This window comes from Taudactylus pleione, unplaced genomic scaffold (assembly GCF_031769625.1).
Source record: "Taudactylus pleione unplaced genomic scaffold, aTauple2 ptg000037l, whole genome shotgun sequence".
Taxonomy (NCBI): Eukaryota; Metazoa; Chordata; class Amphibia; order Anura; family Myobatrachidae; genus Taudactylus; species Taudactylus pleione.
The window spans coordinates 6,510,377-6,529,532 of record NW_028284439.1 but is presented as its reverse complement, the minus strand read 5'-3'; the positions used below and the strand labels follow the sequence as shown (position 1 = coordinate 6,529,532).

Here is a 19,156-nt window from a genome sequence, read left to right as displayed (position 1 = left end):
GGGGGGACCACTAGTGGGGGCACTACAATGGGGGGGGAACTACTACTGGGGGCACTGCAAGGGGGAGAGCACTACTGGGGGCACAAGGGGGGCTACTACTGGGGGAATTACAAGGGGGGATTACTACTGGGGGCATTACAAGGGGGGACTACAACTGGGGGCACTACAAGGGGGAGAGCACTACTGGCACTACAAGGGGGGGATGCTACTGGGGGAACTACAAGGGGGGGAGACTACTACTGGGGGCACTACAAGGGGGAGAGCAGTACTGGGGCACTACAAGGTGGGGACTACTACTGGGCGCCCTACAAGTGGGGGGACTACTACTGGGGGGACTACTACTGGGGGCACTACAAGGGGGAGAGCAGTACTGGGGCACTACAAGGTGGGGACTACTACTGGGGGCCCTACAAGTGGGGGGACTACTACTGGGGGGACTACTACTGGGGGCACTGCATAAGGGGGTACCACTACTGGGGACACTATATAAGAAGCTTACTACTGGGGGCACAAGGGGCACTGCACAGGGGGGACCACTACTGGGCACTGTATAAGGGGCACTGCATAGGAGGATCACTACTGGTGGCCTGTATAAGGGGGTCCTCTCCTGGGGCACAGGGGGCACTGCATATGGGCACCACTACAGGGGGCTGCCCCATATCTTTATTTTTACTTTACATTACTTCCATATGGACCCGCCTCCTCCCTGGAACACTTGAGGGGGGGAGGCGCCTAAGCACGCACGTGCTCCGGGCACCCTGGCTACACGCTACTCCTCTGCCAGGGCCACCTGCATGCATTTGCCCCTAGGCTAAAAGTTGCTAGCCAGCCCCTGCATACATTTTATTTTGCATGTAGGGTAAATACTGGCTGCTTTTGCATGTAGCCCACAAATACTGCACAGCTTTACTTTAAAACTGCAATTTAGATGTCAGTTTGGACCCACTCCTCCCAAATCTAAATCTCTCTGTACATTTTACATCTACCCCACCTGCAGTGCAGCATGGTTTCACCAAGATGATCAGTTACGAGCTGCTTCTCACTCTATTCCCAAAGCTGAATCAGGCCCAGAGTTCCTAGGATCAGCAAGTGCATTGTAAGCAGAGTCCATCTTGCAAAGCTGCAAGTCCTTAATATAAGCTGTTACATAAGTAGAGTCAAGTGTGGCATCGGGCAAAACAAGTTCCACTGTGCTAGGAAATTTCCTGTAGTCAAATATGCAGACATATCGACAGCACGGGTTTATTTGTAGGTAAAGTCATTAGAACACAAGGATGATTTATTTGTTTTGTTTGTAAAATATGTAGCATATTATATTTGTATGTAAATGTGGCATAAAATATTGGCACAGCATATTACTCAATTCCAATGCAGTCAAGCTCATCACCACTGAAATAAATAATTATATTTTGGATTAATGAGGTAAACATTTTGGTATTGATATACTTTATAAGATCTTTTCAAATTGTGTTTTTTACTGTGCTAGGTGTGGTAAAGTTACACATATATGCTAGACTTATTCAAGGCATGAAATCGGAGAAGAGGAAATGCTCCTCTCCCCACCATCATGTAGTTAAGTATAATTTAATTTAAAGGTGTGAAAATGCCATAACACTCAATGTAATGACAGCAAATGGTGTTTTAATCCTTCCTTAGATTCACTGAGCTTATATTGACGGGGGAAACATTGCACTTAACAGATAAGTCACTTGTTAATGTGTTGTGAGAAGAGATTATGATGCATGTATCCCTCACTTTATTGTATAATATCTTCATGACACACAAAGGTTGTCATAAATAGTGTAAAAATAGTGATCCTTAAACAAGCTGTCTTTATTGTAATAATTTTCCACCTCAACTGGAGTCTCCATCTTCAGGGAAAGTGAAAACCAGGCATGGCACATGGAGGGTTGGAAACAGTGAGCATTTCCTTTACAAAAGTATGATTCGCGCCAGGGGATGAGAGCTATTCAGTTATCCGCGCTGTGTGTAAACCCAATTAAGTCAGGAGATGCAGTTTACCGAGACCAATGTCCAGTGTTGAAGGGACTGCAGCAGATATATCCGATGTCTGCTGTGGTTCCTCCAATTCCGTCATAAGAAGCAGCCCCATAGGTTTCTATGGGTGCTGCTGCCTCTCTGGAATGCAAAGCTGGCAAAAAGCAGAAGGGAAGCCATCACTTTTCTTCTACCGATAGCCTGGATGTGCTCCTATCTGAACCCCTGTCCCATCGACTCAGTAATAATACATTTGGGCTAATAACAATTCCTTATTCCCGCTAATTGCCCCTAATAGAGAAAGCAAACAACTGGCTCCCTAGCTGCTCTAGGGCCACAAGTCCTTGAGCACCCAAAAGACACATGGCTGGCAGAGAATGATGGGACTTGTAGTACATTCTGCACATATACCTTAGAACAATATACATAACATATAATATGATTATTGATAATAATAATAATATAGCAGTGACTATTTGTACATGCAGCAGCCCCACTCCCTCCAGGGCTGGAGTACAGGGGCCTCAGGCTCTGTGTTTAATGAAGTAAAGAAAGTCTGCAAATGCACCATTCTGTAAATGCATCAGTGATTGATTCCTCGGTGGGGTAGGAGGTGAAGTTCTCCAGAGACTTATACAATATACAAAACAGATTTGTTCCCCTGTTCATCATTTTCATCTAGAGAGTTACCTTTTTTCCCATCTCCTATGTTTTCTTCCCACTCAGCTTAGCCAGTAAGGTGCTGGAGGTACTGCTACTGTTGCTGTCACTACTGTGCACAGGCTGAGCAAGTAATAGCAAGAAGGGCAGTCAATATGTAGAGTTAATGCACCGAGTGGGCCTAGCAGGCTGTAAGGCATCAGGGGATTCCCCTCCAGCTCTTCTCTGTTGTGTGGCTGCAGCACATCTGTTGGGGCCGCATGTTAAGGATCTCTGGGGTGTTTTCCGGCTCCCTCAAGATCCTGCTTAAGTTTCTGATAAGCCGCTATCAGTTCTACTTTTTTACCCTAGTGCAGTGTACCACCAGCTCTACTGTGACGCTGACACTGGATGTGCTCAGGCGCTGTGGGAGTTTCTATGTCCTTCCATATCGTATGGAGGAGAGAGGATGACTATGTCTACCGGGCAGCCTTCAGGCTAGATTGTGCTGGCAGGATGACTGCGGCAGCGCATCTAGGCCACAGTGCCCACTGGACCAACCCACCCCTTGAGTCGGCTCCTGTATTCAAGATCTCAGACTCTACCACAAACCGAGTCTCCCCATAAGTACAGCAGTAAGCTATAATTGGTACAGTGTCTTACATTATGTGTAAAAAAATGTTTAAATTAAACAAGTTTTCTCAACTTTGAGGTATATTATTATTATTTATAATTTATTACCAGTTATTTGTATAGCACACACATATTCCACAGCGCTTTAATGAGGATATTTGCCATTCACATCAGTCCCTGCCCTAGTGGAGCTTACATTCTCTATTCTCTACCACCGGCTAGGCCTAATTTTTTTTGTCAGTCAGTTAACCAGTGTGAGGAGTGTTGAAGGAAACCGGAGCACCCAGAGGAAACCCACGCAAGCATGAGGAGAATATACAAACTCCACACAGAAAGGGCCATGGTGGGAACCAAAGACCTCAGTGCTGTGAGGCAGTACTGCTAACTATTACACCAACTGTGCTACCCATAGATATATACTCATGAGGTGCTTTGCAACCATCCTTCATATGGCATGTGCCCGCCTTCACAGTAACTGACACACTACGGCTTGGGTCCATCCAGTGCAGCAATCCTCATCACTATCCTGCTGTCTCTGCACTCTGCTTGTGTGCACTAGGGATTGTTCTTGAGCACGTCTTGTTGTGCTGTGGAATTTGGTTAAAAGAAGCATTTGTGGTCTTTAATGAACTTGAAATAGTGTATTTGTATACCATACCGTAATGAATCCTGTTATTCAAGCTGCATTCTCCAAATAGCAACATTTTGTATGTGCTACTTTGTAGCTTGTTTTCTAGCCTTTTCCACTTACAAAGTAGCTATATTTGAACTTGTCTCTTGGGTCTCTTTATTTACTATAGTTACAGCATTTACTATGAATATTGTGGTGCAATGATGAGATAATTTATTTACAATAAAATGTTTAGCTTTTATTATAACACAAGTGCATTTTATTTAATTGAATCATTACAATTCAATCAACCATTTCTGCAATAGAAACACATATATTGGCTTAGCAGGCTGTACCGCCAAACTGAAGTAAAACGTTGTAATCCAACAGAAAGTTCATAAAACAGAAGACTTCCTTCCTATCACTCATCATAATAAAAATGATCTTGCAAATAATGATAGTTCTTTATTGCCAGGTTGTCTCACCAATAAAATTGATTCTTCACATGTCCACGCCTGATCAGCTGCTCACTGTAAATCTGTTGAAGCAGAACAAGCCTCATGCTGCCCGACTGAAGCTTCTATGAATAAGCTGGTTAGGAAAATATGACGAGATTTAGAAATTTTCCGGTCTGTTTAACACTGCATCAACAGTAGCAAAACATGACTAAAGTTTCATGGATTTTGTAAGTGTTGTCACAGAACAGGCATAACAAGACCTTATTCTTGGTCAAATTATTTAAACTCCCATGGTATATAGGATTTTGTGTACACTTTGAATATCTCAAATGTCTGGTCACCGTTGAGACTGACAAACACACAAGAATAGCTGCGCTAACGTATTAATTGGCAGGCATGTCAAAATGGATTCACGTTCATAAAACATTTGCAATGTACACTTTTAAGAGGCAGATTCTGATTTGATAATTAATTTCTTCTTTGACACCTGAGAATAACCCCCCCCTGCCCTCTCCCCCCCCGGAATAAATATCTGGCATCATTGAATCTGTGTGCAGCTAATTGTTTCCTGTATGATAGATTTTAATCATTTTTTCTATTTTTCTTGTCTCCTTAACTTAGTTAGTCTGGTATTAAGCAGAGAGATTTGTCTTGTTTAGTATGGAAATGAACGTCTTAAATGTGCAGTCTTACATAAGTAACTGCCTCTTAAGTTACACCTGCATACCATATAAAAGAGCATTTTAAATGAAGCAGCTCGTACTTTGGTTTTTAAACTTAATTGAACTACAACTGCCAACACATACATACAAAGCTTACTGCCATAAGAATAAAATATGTCTCAAATCCAAAGTAGTCATGCATTGCATTCCAATTTAAGCATAACTTGGACTTAACAGTTTTTTACACTGTGGTTTCAAAAGATAAATGTACTCCAAGCTGTAGAATAGAATATTGCTGAAGAAAAGAAACCATTCTGCCCGTCTCTAGTAGTTTCCTTAAGTACACTTCTTTTCTGACAATTTGCATATTTTTTAAATAACGAGCTACAGTAAGTGCAGACAATTCAACAAGACATTTAAAATGCATGGGAAGTACTGCAAAAGTGAAATGTCCATTGGAAATATCTCACAACGTACTGGGAGTCAGGGGGTTGCTAATGTCATGCATTTATGTCAGCGGTGAAATTGTTTAGTAATTGTTTACTTCTAATATTTCATATTTGCAGGGAAAATCTCAAGATGGCAAATTAGATGTTTCCCATGCTTTCAGAGAAGAAGTGAATGTTGATGAGCCAAGTGGAAAACTTGATAAAGGCAAAGAGATTACTGGCAACATGGCCTCTACTGGTGCTAATTCCTTTAATGAGAAGCATAGCGCCAGTGGAGAGGTTAGTATTTGCTCATCTTGTCGAAGACTAGTCGACTATTTTATGCTAAACAAATAGTATATCATAACCTTAAAAGACAACTAAACCTCAAAGGTGAAATACATACCTTCTTTCTTATCCTGCATTTCCACTGCAGCTCCTGAAAGTACAATGTGATTGAGCTTTCCCCTAGGAGCTACAAACAGTTGTAGCCACATCCCACATCCTGAGTATACCACGAGTGTCATATAAATAACATAGAGCAGATCAGAACAAATGAAGATAGCTTGTTGTGACATCAGTTTTGAGCAATTCTGTTACCTTGGAGACTTGCTCGCCAAGCACACAAGCTTTGGGTTTGCACTGCTGTGCGATAGAGAAGCACCAACCACCTAACTTCTGTTCATCACACATCCTTAGTCACTAAATGAATGAATGAACAATCCTGTTAGCTACAACATATGTAGACTTTTCATTTTTTTCTGCCTATTTACGTAATACATTTTATCGAACTCAGAGCAGAGTACTTTCATTATTACACAGTTGTCTTAGATCTCAGAAAATAAGGACACCATTCAATATGAGAGAGCTAATCATTACAGCTGCCAGACACATGAGACTGAGATTGCAAAACTGGCTACTTACAGTAGTTGGATTTTATAACACATTTTAGTTTTGAATTTAGTGGCACTTTAATTATCTATGTTGTATACTTGAATTATTATTTATTTAGTGTTGATATTCACAAAGTAAAAATATATTTATCATTTTCAATATATATTATAAACCTCCTACTGTAGGATCCAGACTATGATTGTGACATACTACATCTTATTACAACTATCAAACTATACACAGATCAGTTTGGATCATTATCTGTCTCATATGTAATCCTGAGTAAATGGTATCTCTTTTAGTTATTATATGTCACACAAAATTGTATAGGAGACAACATGATCACAAGCTCTCCATAGTTTTTTCTTCCATAAATAGTTATGGTAGGCCAAAAAGTCTCACACTCTGGTGGTCTCTGATGGGACCTGATGATAAACCTACCTAATCCCCTTTACCCACTATCAAGTATATATTTATCTCCGGCCCAAAACATAGTGGAATTATTATTGTCATCCTCATTTATTCATATAACACCACCAATTACAAAGAGCTGTACAGAAATAATATTTGTCAGTCATATCCCATAAGTGCAGTCACACACTTTGGGGTACATTTGTAGTCAGCTGCCTGTTTACCTGCCAATATATTTCTGTACCAGGAGGAAGCCCACACAAACATAGAGAACATATGGGGCCTCATTCTCAGTCAAACAAAATGCGCATTCAGTGCAGTCATGTAGTTCAGCGATTTTTTTTGCAACTGCGCATTCAAGAAAATTTCTGAAAACCCCCATGATGCAGGCGTTACACAGAGTGTACGCACAAAGGCGCAGTTGCGATCAGGTAAGACAGTATCCGAAATGTTGTAGAAAATGAGAATGCAGTTGCGTTATCGTCCGTCTCTGAACCAGGCCCTTTAGTTCATAAAATATTCATATTAATCTACTTTGTGGTTTAAGTGCTAAATGCAACACATGGGGACAAATGTTATAGGGTGAGAGTTTAGCAGTAAAACTCTCACATGAATACATTGATCAAGTTCTATTTTCAATACACCTGGATGAGAGTTTAAGGAATATATGTATCAAAGCTTGATGTGAGATAAAATTGTGAAATATATATCACTAACCAATCAGCTGCAAACTATCATTTCTTAAACACAGCCTGCAAAATGTAAGTTAGAAGCTGATTGGTTGGTGATATACAGTATATCTCACAAATTTATCTCGCATCAAGCTTTGATACATATGCCCCTTAATCTTGAGAGTTTTTAAGCCTGAAAAACATTCAAGTTTGTATGTTCTGTGACTTTAGTACATTGGCTGAGTTTAAAAATGTGAGCGTTTTCTCTCACATTTTCTAAACTGTCACCCTATTACCTTTGGCCCATGGACACAGTTTACTCAAGATTTGATATGGGACACCTAACAAAACTATCACAGCTAGATACATATATGTGCCATGAATCCGTTCAGAAGTAAGTTTTGATGCAGTCACAGTTTATACGTTAGGAGGATTTTAATATGTATTATTAAGAGTGAGTCAGATTATTTAGATATTTGTTCGATAGGGAAACAGATCTAACAGATTTATTGGAAGGGCTATATTTCCTGTTTTATTCTCCTGTAACATTGCTCTTTTATCTTTAAAGTGGACAATGGATAAATTATGTTTTGCCTTTTATGTGGTAGCCTGTTTTATTCTATTACCAATGTTATACTATGCAAGGGAAAAATAATACAGATTCAACGGACATCCCTTTAGTTTAAAAAACTATTTGGTCACTGTCAAAGTAGAGGTGGGAAAGGGAAGTGATTATTGTACAGTTAATAAGTTACATTGTAATTTGAGGCTGAAAACACGTCATTGTAAGTTATACAAATCTGTTGATACCACGGGCCAAATGTAATAGTGTGAGAGTTTAGAAAATGTGAGAGAAAACTGTCACAGTTTTAAGGTGCCTACACACTTACCGATCTGCACACGATCCGATGATGTGTTCGACTTCTCTTGAAACTCCCCGGCAGATCTGCACTTGATTTGGTCCATCTTCAAACGATCCATCGTGCATCTGGGACTTTTTTCCAGTGCATTGTTTCCCAGATTGTCAGATCTGCCCTACAGCACAGCAGATCTGACGATGCGATGTGCGACCAGCGTGGGCGCGCATCGCATCGTGGTCGTGAGTGGGGACTCACGATTTGGGCATATTTTACACGATCTGTCGTTCCAATGCATCGGAATCAGGCAGATTGGGTAAAATATTGGCAAGTGTGTAGGCACCTTTAAACTCAGCCAATGTAATAAAGTCACAGAACATGCAAACTTTTCAGACTCAAAAAGCGCTCAAGATTTAAACTCTCATCCAGGTGTTTTCTGTTTTGAAAATACAACTCGATCAATGTATTAGTGTGAGAGTTTTACTGCTAATCTCTCACATTTTCTAAACTCTCACCCTATTACATTAGGCCCCACATGTCAGTAGATATGAAGTTGACATGTTTTAGTTCCATAAATCTTCTAATATAACTTGCTTGAAAATTGTGTGAAAGAGCTGATTAGATTAAATTCTCCACATGTTTATTGGCCCTTTTTGGTTTGTGTAAAATTACCATAATGTACTTCCATTTACTACGTATCTACAAACTCTTTAACAGGCTTTTATCTCAGTGCCAAGAAAATCATATGTGTCTGAAACTACTAGCTCACTTCTGCAAGGAAACTTTAATGAAGAGGAATCTGCTAAATATTTTAATGATGCTCTATTGGAATGGAGAACGGGAATCTGTCATACACCACAGCGCCGCCTCGAGGCAAATACTGGTAACAAACAATTTGTTATTGCTGGTAGGGAAGCGATTCAGGATTTAAAAAAATCTCAATCCTAGGATTCCTGGGATTGAATTGTACAAAGAAACTATTATTATTACTAAGTGACGATACAATAGGTTGTTATTGCAACAGTATCTCTAACCCTTTATTCAAATTAACACCCCGTCTGCTCTAACTCCACTTGATGTAATAGAATGAAGGCTGACTTGTAGTCTGATGTTACAGACGTGTCCCTGCTCATCAGGCCTCAATACGTCATGCAGCGCGATATGCCTGGCGTGTGTGAGCCGCCAGGTCCTGTGACACTCTGATAGCGTTGGGCGTCTTTTTTTTTTTTCTATGCCGAAAATGCGTCTAAATAGCAATGTGCAATCTGAGATGTGACACTTGCACATCTGTGCACAAGTGAGTCTGTAAACGGAACTTGGAGTGGAAAAAAGCTGCCTTGTAGCACTCTGCATGCTGACTGATCTCACTCTCACACAGGTATACAAGTGTCACATATCATATCATTCAGTTTATGATCTTATAACTTTCCATACCTTTAGATATTTGTAAGTGTTCTCTTTCTTGGTCTATATGGGGATTGAATGTCAAATAGAGAAATGCTTTTAATAACTAACTTTACCAAGAAAAAATTAAGAAAAAAAAGGTAGAGAAAGATGGAAACTGGTATAAAACCAAATAACAGGTGCAGGTACTGTACCTCAGTGAAGTCTACATGTACAACTGTGTCCACATACATCTTAGCTCCGTGCGTTACTAGTTGCATTAAAAATAACACTTGAGGGCCGTCCTACTCGGTAGCACTGAGCATCTTTTCGTGTGACCTTTTACCTTCAAATACGTCTTATTTGCAAAGTTATGCGAAAGGGACACACAAGCAGCTTCTGCTGATTAAAATGATATGCGGCATGCCTGTATTCTGCGTGTCTGCATGCAAAATGCTATGTTACAGGGTCAGCGTCTGCAGGGCTGCCATTAGAAATTTTGGGCCCGGGACTAACAAAATAGGCAGGGCCCCCTATGCCCCCTCCCCCCCCTGCTTTCTCTACTATGTATCCATTTACTCTCACTGTACACATGGCTGTGTGTATATATAACTAATACAGATTGCCCAGCTCACTCTATCCTACTCTCTTATCTCTACAGTCTCCCTCTCCAGCCCTAGCCAGGCTGCTGCTGTAAGCCTGTAACTTTTATGACTTACATCATTGAAGGAGGCTTCTTCATCTCCCAGGATGGTTGGCTGGCTGGCACGGCTCCTCTCTTCCAGTGACGTGGCGTGACATCAAGCGTGCCGACTTGAAAATGAAAAAAGCTTTATTAAACAAGTGGGTGGAAGGGAGGAGCAGCGGGTCTCCATGTCTTCTGTAAATCAATCAGGTGTTACGCCGGTCATAGTGAATCTCAATTTTAACTTAAGGGGATAGTAGCGGAAGGGATCCCTCCTTTCTGCCAAGTGTCCGGGCTCGGGACTATAGACCTGGCAGTCCCCCCCTGATGGCGGCCCTGAGAATCTGTGACACTGTAACGTAGCATTTCGCATACAGATAGACCCGCAGTTGCGAATAAGACGCATTTGAAGGTAAAAAGTTGCACAAAAAGACACTTAGCGCTACCGAGTCTCAGTAAGGCACATCTGCCTTTCAGCTTATTTTCCTTCTACTTCACCTATCTTGCATATCCTTGATGCTTTTGTGAGAAACCAGGTAAGCAGGAGAGTGAGATGTTCCCCCAGATTGCCCAAAACTCTTCTGTGCTTACCTAAATTTACTAAGAATCGTGTGTAGTCCTAATTTGTAAATTTTCCCCCAGGTGTTTGCATTGCACTAAGGTTATTGTACATATAAACTGCCTAATAATCGGACCAATTCACACTGAAAGATTACTTTCTGAAAATAATATTGTAGCCACTATCATGTTGAAGAGGTAATTGGCTCTCACTCAAATTATTAGATGTAATTATCTAGAATGTTAAGTTCCCTGCACTAAATAGTATATGGGTGTATTTTCCCATTAAATAAGGATTAGTTTTAATTTAATGCTGAGCATTGCAGTTGTGGTGACACACATAACTTATTAATGGGTGTCTGAGTGCTCAGCCTATGTTGGAAGACACCCCCCCCCTCCACAATAAGTCTGTTTGTATTCCTCATCCTGCTGTACAACAGACCCATTTAAAATACGCATGACACTCTCTTTAGATCACTCTTATGAGACTTGACTTTTTATTCTTCAGCCCACTGAGGAAACGCAAACACATTTTTATTCTATTTAATCCGTATACCATAAAACATCTAACATTTCTTTGCAATTCAGATCATTCTTCATCATCAAAGGTTTGTACATTAGCATTTTGCATTTATTTTCTCACTAATTACATATTTAGCATCTGTAGACTCACTTGCCAGCAAACAGACTCTGTTGGTGCTTTTGTGTTTTAACTATATTGGGATATTAAAACTGTAAAGTAACAAAGACTGCTTATTAGAACTATACATCCCAGACAGTTTTACAGTAAGGCTTTGCAAGCCTCTCACTCCAGCTAATTCAGAACTACAGATGGAGCAGCAGTTATCTGTAGTTAATGAACTATACTAAGAATATAATCTGGTAACTGTGCAGTAAGGCCTACTTATAACACAATTGGACTGACTTAGAGGTGCATGTAGTGTCGATGCCTCATGCAAGCGGCCGATGTTTTCAGTCTGTGCATGCTTCCGAGTCACACTGATCACTCATCCTGATGGCTACCCCAGGAAGCCGCAGAACTAATTTAGACACAAGTCCTGAGGATTTTAGAGGCCGTTCCTGGGAGGTAAGAGGGGATGACTAAACAAACATGGGCGTGTGGCGGGCATGTTGCAATCAGCGAGTTGCACTGACAGAGGCGGTTAATGGATAATTGCACATGGATAATCTCCATAGTACTAGGGCAATGTTCAATGGTGTAACCTATAGTGCGTGATAGCGCCACTGCATTAACTTTAATATGGCGTAAGCAAAAAGACTGATAAATTTGTTATGAAATTATAAGATCTCATCACTGAAATATCTTTATTAATCTCTTTTGCTACAGATGTGTCCTCACTTTACTACATATGGCTTGAGACCTCCATGGCCATAGAGAGTGGGCCCAGGTACTGGGGGTGTAACCAAATAGTAGAGTCTTGGCCCAGTCCCTTAAAAATATTATGAAACAACAGTATGCCCCCCACATAGCAGCAGCCTTCCAGGATCCACCGCAGCCCAGCACACAGCAGTCTGTGCTAGGCTGGGGAGAGAAGCTGCTGTTTCTGACATGAGAAGTGTTATGGGGGAGGGGACAGACCGAAGCCCCCAGCAGGTCCCATCCTACAAGCCCAGGTCTGGGTAATTAGTACTTCCCCCTTCCTGGCACCCCTGGCATGACTGAGATGCTCTGAGAGGAGTAGTGAACCATATTTTTCCTTAAATTGTGTCAGTCACATCGCAGTCGCAGCGAGAAGCCACTCACAGTGTATTAGAGACATTAGGCTGTGTCTTTAATCGCACATGAATTGGTTTTATACATGTACAAAGTCACAGATGGAGCACAATGTAACTTGTGTGAGGAAAAGCCGCAGCTGCTTATAACACACAAATGTACAAATGTTGCACAACCCATTGATCTGTGTACACTGGCTAGGAATATACATTAGCGCAGAGAGGGGCTCTATGGTGCGACTAAAGTAACATTAAAAAAGGACACATTTGTACTCTGAGGAACTATATTGCCTCGGATGTTAATTCAGTGAGATGGCTCAAGACATCACCCAATTAAGTTATAACCAGCTACAAGGTGAGATAACAATGGTGTTATGTGAATGATGTACAGCCCGTGGTGCTCTTCTAGTGATTACATCAATCTAAAAAATGCAAATGATCATTAATTGCAATATAATTGGCAGGGGGCTATGCAACTAAATGAATGTAACATATTTGGTGCTAAATATGAATCTATAATATCAATCTAAACTGAAATGTGAGAAAGTATATTTCATAGTGGTCTCTTTTTATTGTTATGTGCCCCTACATAGTCTGTGCTTTTTTTCTGTATTTTGGGCCTGATTTAGAGATGGACGCTAATGCGATCTTCACGCAGATCGAGCGTATATTTGACATTGCGAATGTGTATATGCCACACTGCACAGCGCTTGCATTGCAATTACAGACGCACAGTGCATTTCATCGCAATTACAGACGTACAGTGCATTTCATCGCAAAGTGACTGAAAGGTTGTCAGTGTTTGAAGGTGGTAACAGGGGGGTGGTCAGAAAAACACAGCGTATCTGACCGTTTACATAGGCGTGCATAAATTAGCCATTGCGATCTGTGCAGCATGAGAGCCCTCTGCGTGTCAGGAGAGCTGCCGAGTCTGGTCAGGGGTCAGGGCAAGATGGCCGCTTGATGTGCGTAGATGTTACAGATACTTATGCAGGTGAGCAACATTGTACGCAGGGAAGAAGGCAGCGGTAGGCGTCCTTATGCTCGGGTGATCTTTTGAACCATTAGCATATTTTCGCAGCTGCGTTCCATACGAAATTGCAGCTGCAATCGCATCTTAAACGCAGCTAATCGGCCAAGCCAGGAGTTGTCATAGGCAGGGCTGGACTTCTCGCTAGGTATCCTAGGGTCCGGCAGGACCCAAGTGGCGCAAAGAAATCACCTGATCACAGTGCTCCCAGAGGAGCACTGCGAGAGTGCCGCATGATGTCATGACGTCACGCGGTCCCGCCTCCACTCCCAGAGAGTCCCGCGTGGCTGTCTGCACAGTGCTCTCTCGGAGAGACTGTGTCTACGCGGCCGTCTACGCATAGGGGAAGGTGTGTGTGCTCCGTCACCTGGTCCACCACCCGCCGCCCTGTCCCTCCCAGCTGATCCATCATCCTGATCCAACTAGCCGTGCCGCAGCCCGCCTCAGCAGCCACTCTGCCAGCCAGCCTTCCAGGCCCGACGCCGCCCACCAGCAGCAAACAGCAAGGCCAGGCAGGTAGGGACCTGATGAGCTGCCTGCAATAGACGAAGAACTAACTCATATAATATATATATATCGGGTAAAATAAGTATTGAACACATCAGCATATTTCTCAGTAAATATATTTATAATGGGGCTATTGTAATGAAATTTTCACCAAATGTCAGCAACAACCAATGCAATCCACACATGCAAAGAAATCTAACCATAGATGTCCATAAATTAAGTTATGTGTAATAATGTGAAACGACAGAGGGAAAAAATTATGTAAGGGTCATGAATCAAGAACTCGCATATAGTGCTATGGATTGTGTGAGGGAGGGGAGCCCCAAACTGGTATCTTGCCTAGGGCCCCATGTGGTCTAAATCCGGCTCTGGTCATAGGATAGCTATGTCTTCGTAAAATCTATTAAACGTTCAATCAGAGACAGGAGATTAACATCAAAGACAGAAGAAATGAGTAGTTTGCCAATTATATGGAAATTGACAGCAAAGTAGAGAAACTTCTGTATCCGAGAAGTTAATGGGTAATGCGTCTGTTTTAGTAGTAGTTAACTTATAGAAAGATGCCTTACTGTACTCGTTCAACAGAGATTGAAGATGAAGCAATGAGGTCAGGGGCTTTGTAGCAAAAAGGGAACAACACCAGGGAATGCCCTGTCCGTCCTAATTTTGGATGCCAATGGTTCAATTGCTAAATCAAAAATAAGTGGGGATAGGGGGCAATTACCATTGGTAATAAGGAATGGGTTCGACAGAAAAACGTTACTAAACACCCTGGCATTGTATAAAGCTAAAATAGATAACATTTGATCAGGAAAACCAAAACTAGAAAGCACTGTACGCAAGTATAACCAATTCAGCCGGTCAAATTCTTTCTCCACATCAAGAGAAAGTAAATCAAAGCCAATTTTAGAGGTAGAAAAGCAACCAATCAAAGTAAAGACTCTGCGGGTATTGTCTGAGGCCTGTCTGCCGGACACGAACCCCACCTGGTCAGGATGAACCAGAGTGGGAAGAAGGGGGTTTAGGCGAGTAGCAATTAGTTTAGCGTAAAGCTTAACATCCCCATTAAGAAGGGCAATGGGTCGGTAGTTCTGGCAGTGTGTCGGGCCTTTCCCCGGTTTGGGCAGATTTACGACTTGGGCTGCCAACACCTCAGGACAGAAAATCCCAGAACCTATAACCTCATTATACATGGTCATCAAAATCGGGACTAAGTGGTCTTGCAATGTCACATAAAAGTCATTAATAAAGCCGTCAGGGCCTTTAGCTTTGCCATATGTGAGAGACCGAATAGCCAATTCTACTTCTAAAGCTGTCCAGGGAGCATTAAGATCATCCAGCTGATCAGAAGTCAATGATGATAAGCCAATACTGGATATCAAAGAGAGATTTTAACAAGATAAGTCTGTGCCAATTTTGCTTTAATGATTAACTAATAAAAAGTGTACTGCAAACTTTTGGGACACTGGCCAATAACGCAGATAGACATCATGCCTCAAACAATTTTGAAGAGGTTCAGGTTCAGCTGCAATTGGGACTTCTGGACAGTATAGACCTTTTAAGGCCTTTCTCCCCCAGAGAACTTGTGAAGTGACAAGCAAAGAGGAACTGGTGACAAAGCCCACTAACTTGGGAGCTCACCACAGTGTACAGTGTTGTTTTGTTTTTAGGCCTCATAAAAATCCACTGGTCCTCACACATCACAATTTTTTTTTAATTTAATTTACACAGAATCTAAAATAAAACAGACACTGGCGATAGCTTAAGATGTATTCAATGTCTTGCAGAGTTTTCATATTGCCAGTTTAAATAATGATACAATCAGGGCAGGAATAAGGCTTGTGGGGGCCCTGGGGCAACTAAGTTGTGGGGGCACCCACCAAGCCTCATGGAGCCTACCCCCCTCCCCCACCACACGTTAAACACACACACACACATACGTAGCAAACATATATTTTACATTACTTACACTAACACACACATATACAGTATACACACACATACTCACAAACACATATTCATACACAGTATACACACACTAGCACATACAGTACACAGTAAACATACTGTATATACATAACACATACATACACACACTAACACATATAGTACTGTTTATACAATAACACATATATACACATATAGTACACTTACACATTCTATGCAGCTGCTGCTCACTTAATTAGGCTCCAACCCCTCATGCTGTACTGCCGCGATTCGCGGATCATATGGGGGTGGGGCTTGTCATGTTGGCTCTGCCCCTATTTTGGCAAAAGGTAGTAGAGGGAATCGGTCATCGGGGGGGGGGGGGTTCTAGGTACTCAGGTTGTAGTGGTGGGGGTCCCTCTGACTGCCCCTGTCACCCTCCCCTTAATCCGGCCATGGATACAATAATAGTATAGTCAGAAGTACTAACAGTATTGTCAGAGCTGAGCTTTTCGTTACAGATATTCCTAGATGATGAAACAGGCTAACATATAGGGTAGTATAGACAGGTCTTTGAGTATTGTGAGATGAGGGTATTTAGCATTGGGAGTTTTAACTACGAATTAAACTTTAAATGTAAAAATAATGTAAAGTAATTTGAAAAGTAAACAGCATCACAAAAACCTATTTACATAGCTGTGATTGGACCACTCACCACATAGAGAATGATAACAATAAATACTGCTACATCAAAATGAAAGCATATCTTTAATTTCTATAATAGAATATTTTAAAGCTATGCTGAAGTAATTGACATTTATGGGGCAGATGTAACAAGAAGGATTCAGCAAAAAAGATGCTATATAGTTACTGCATGATAAATGCGATAATGTAGTATCACCAGTCACATGTATTAACCAAGAAATTATGATTTTATTTTTTTTTATGGAAAATTACTGCAATAAATATCAATTTAGTGAAGAACACAAAACCTACGTCTTGCAATGGAAAAATAGTTCAAATGCAATGTTTTCATATGCATCATTCAAATATTGCAAATATATATTGGGTTTTCTTGCTCCTGTTTATCGCATAGAAATAGCCATCCATAGTGCAGCTCCTCCTTTTCCTTGGCCTATTTGTTACTAATGAGCAGGAGCCTCCATCACAGTCCACTTCAAATGAATCTTTAAACACTATTAATTATTCTACACGTGTAAGTAAATGGATCCACAATATTTTGATATGTGATATATTTTAATTGAGTAATTGTAATCCTCCACAATAACCAGGGAGTATGAAGTAATGGAAGGACTATGACAAGTTATGGTGGGAGTGGTGGCAATGATTATAAAGGACATTTGTGAGCTGACTACGGTAATGAATGGCAGAGCCGTAGTTAGACTTTTTGGTGCCCTGTGCCAGAAAGAGCATTGGCGCCCCCCTCATTTTGCAAAAGGGACATAATGCACTCAAAAAAGGGGAATGGCCTCATGGGGAAGGACCAGGTAAGAGATAGGAGAGGCCAGGAGATGCTGGGGATGAAATAAGAGGAAGCTACAAGTGAGAATGATAAACAGAAATTTGACAGGCCCAAACAGCGCCCCCTGACCTGTGGTGCCCTGTGCGATGGCACCGGCTGCACTACCCTAGCTACAGCCCTGATGAATGGAACAGTTTCTACTGCTCAGCATGTGGAGCTAGTGTATATTTTCAAAGATTACAGACTGTGCATTGCATGTACATACTGCACGTATGAAGATACTAGGTCATATTACCTGTCATCAGTGGAGATGTTGCTTATACTGTTGTGCTGCTGTCATGTTCCTTTAATTGGAATTAGTTGCTTGGATAATACATTGTAGTGCAGTTTCCACTGTCATTCATTAAAAAGCAGAACATGCAATTATTCTCAAAGAGAACTTCTGTGTTGTGTTTCCTAGAAGGTACTGGTAACTCGGAGGCTCAAACTGTCCTGACTGTGCTCGCAAAACCATGTGACTTTGAATTTAAAGAGAACGGCTTAAGCTACATGGACAAGTTGATCTTAAAAAAATACAGAAGGTACAGTAGATCTTAAATAAAATGAAAACTAATCATTATTTACAACTTTTAGTTTGAATGTGCCTTTAACAAAAATAAACTTATCCACTATCAAAAACTGTACTAAATCCCTTTCTAAGAATAGTATATCATGGTATAGTGTAACTGCTTTATACTGACGTAAGCTCCATCCTGTTGCATTTTTTACAATCTGAAAGCTTTGCCACTCAAGTGGAAACATTTTTAAAAACATAGTTACTGAACTCTGATTGGTGTATATGGGAGTGATGCCACCTGTCTCAATACCTACACTGATATCCCAACAAGGGACTTACGATAGGCGTCGAAATACAGACTCCTATCTTAATTCCTACACTGGAATGCCGAAGGTCGCCAGACCGAACAAGGTAAGTTCAGGGCGTGTTTAGCGTTAGCCGCGGGGGGAGGGTTAGGTTTAGTGAGCCTAGCGGGGTTAGGGTTAAGCTTTTATTGGGGGAGAGGTTTGGGTTAGGCACCCCTATGGAGGATGGTTAGGGTTAGGCACCACTGTTGGGGAGTTAGGGTTAGGTTTAGGCACTTATGGGGAGGGTTAGGGTTAGGCTATAAGAAGAGAGGGTTAGGAGGGGAAGGGGGAGAGTAAGTATACTTATCCGACCCCTGTTGGGATACCAACCATCGGGATGCCGCTTTCGGTATTCTGACAGGAGACATCCCTACAGCTGGCATTACATACCCATTTTGGGAGTGATCTATTGCCCATATTACTGTTAATGTTTTGTTGTTTTAATGTTTGAAGTGTGCCAGCACACACCAATATATTATTTGTATATTTATGTATGTTTTATGCAACAACATATATTAAAAAGTATATACTTCTTTACTGAGAAGATGAGACACTGCGGATACTACAGAAACTAAATTACTGTTACATTAAGTAAAATAATAATAATATATCAGATGAGAAATTGATTATCTATATAATAAGCGAGAAAGCGTGTCTGTCTGTCTATTTGTACTTTATGCATGGTC

The 19,156-nt window shown here is 41.3% G+C and overlaps 1 protein-coding gene across 2 annotated transcripts in view; it reads left to right on the top strand.

Moving 5' to 3' along the window:
- The window catches only part of ZBBX (zinc finger B-box domain containing), a 224,708-nt gene that overhangs the window by 53,269 nt on the left and 152,283 nt on the right, over window positions 1-19,156 (top strand). For both annotated transcript variants that reach the window (XM_088452313.1, XM_088452312.1), the window contains exons 8-10: window positions 5,567-5,728; window positions 8,979-9,144; window positions 18,028-18,148. In XM_088452313.1, coding sequence (XP_088308439.1) covers window positions 5,567-5,728; window positions 8,979-9,144; window positions 18,028-18,148 — 449 coding nt within the window. The remainder of the gene's footprint in view (window positions 1-5,566; window positions 5,729-8,978; window positions 9,145-18,027; window positions 18,149-19,156) is intronic.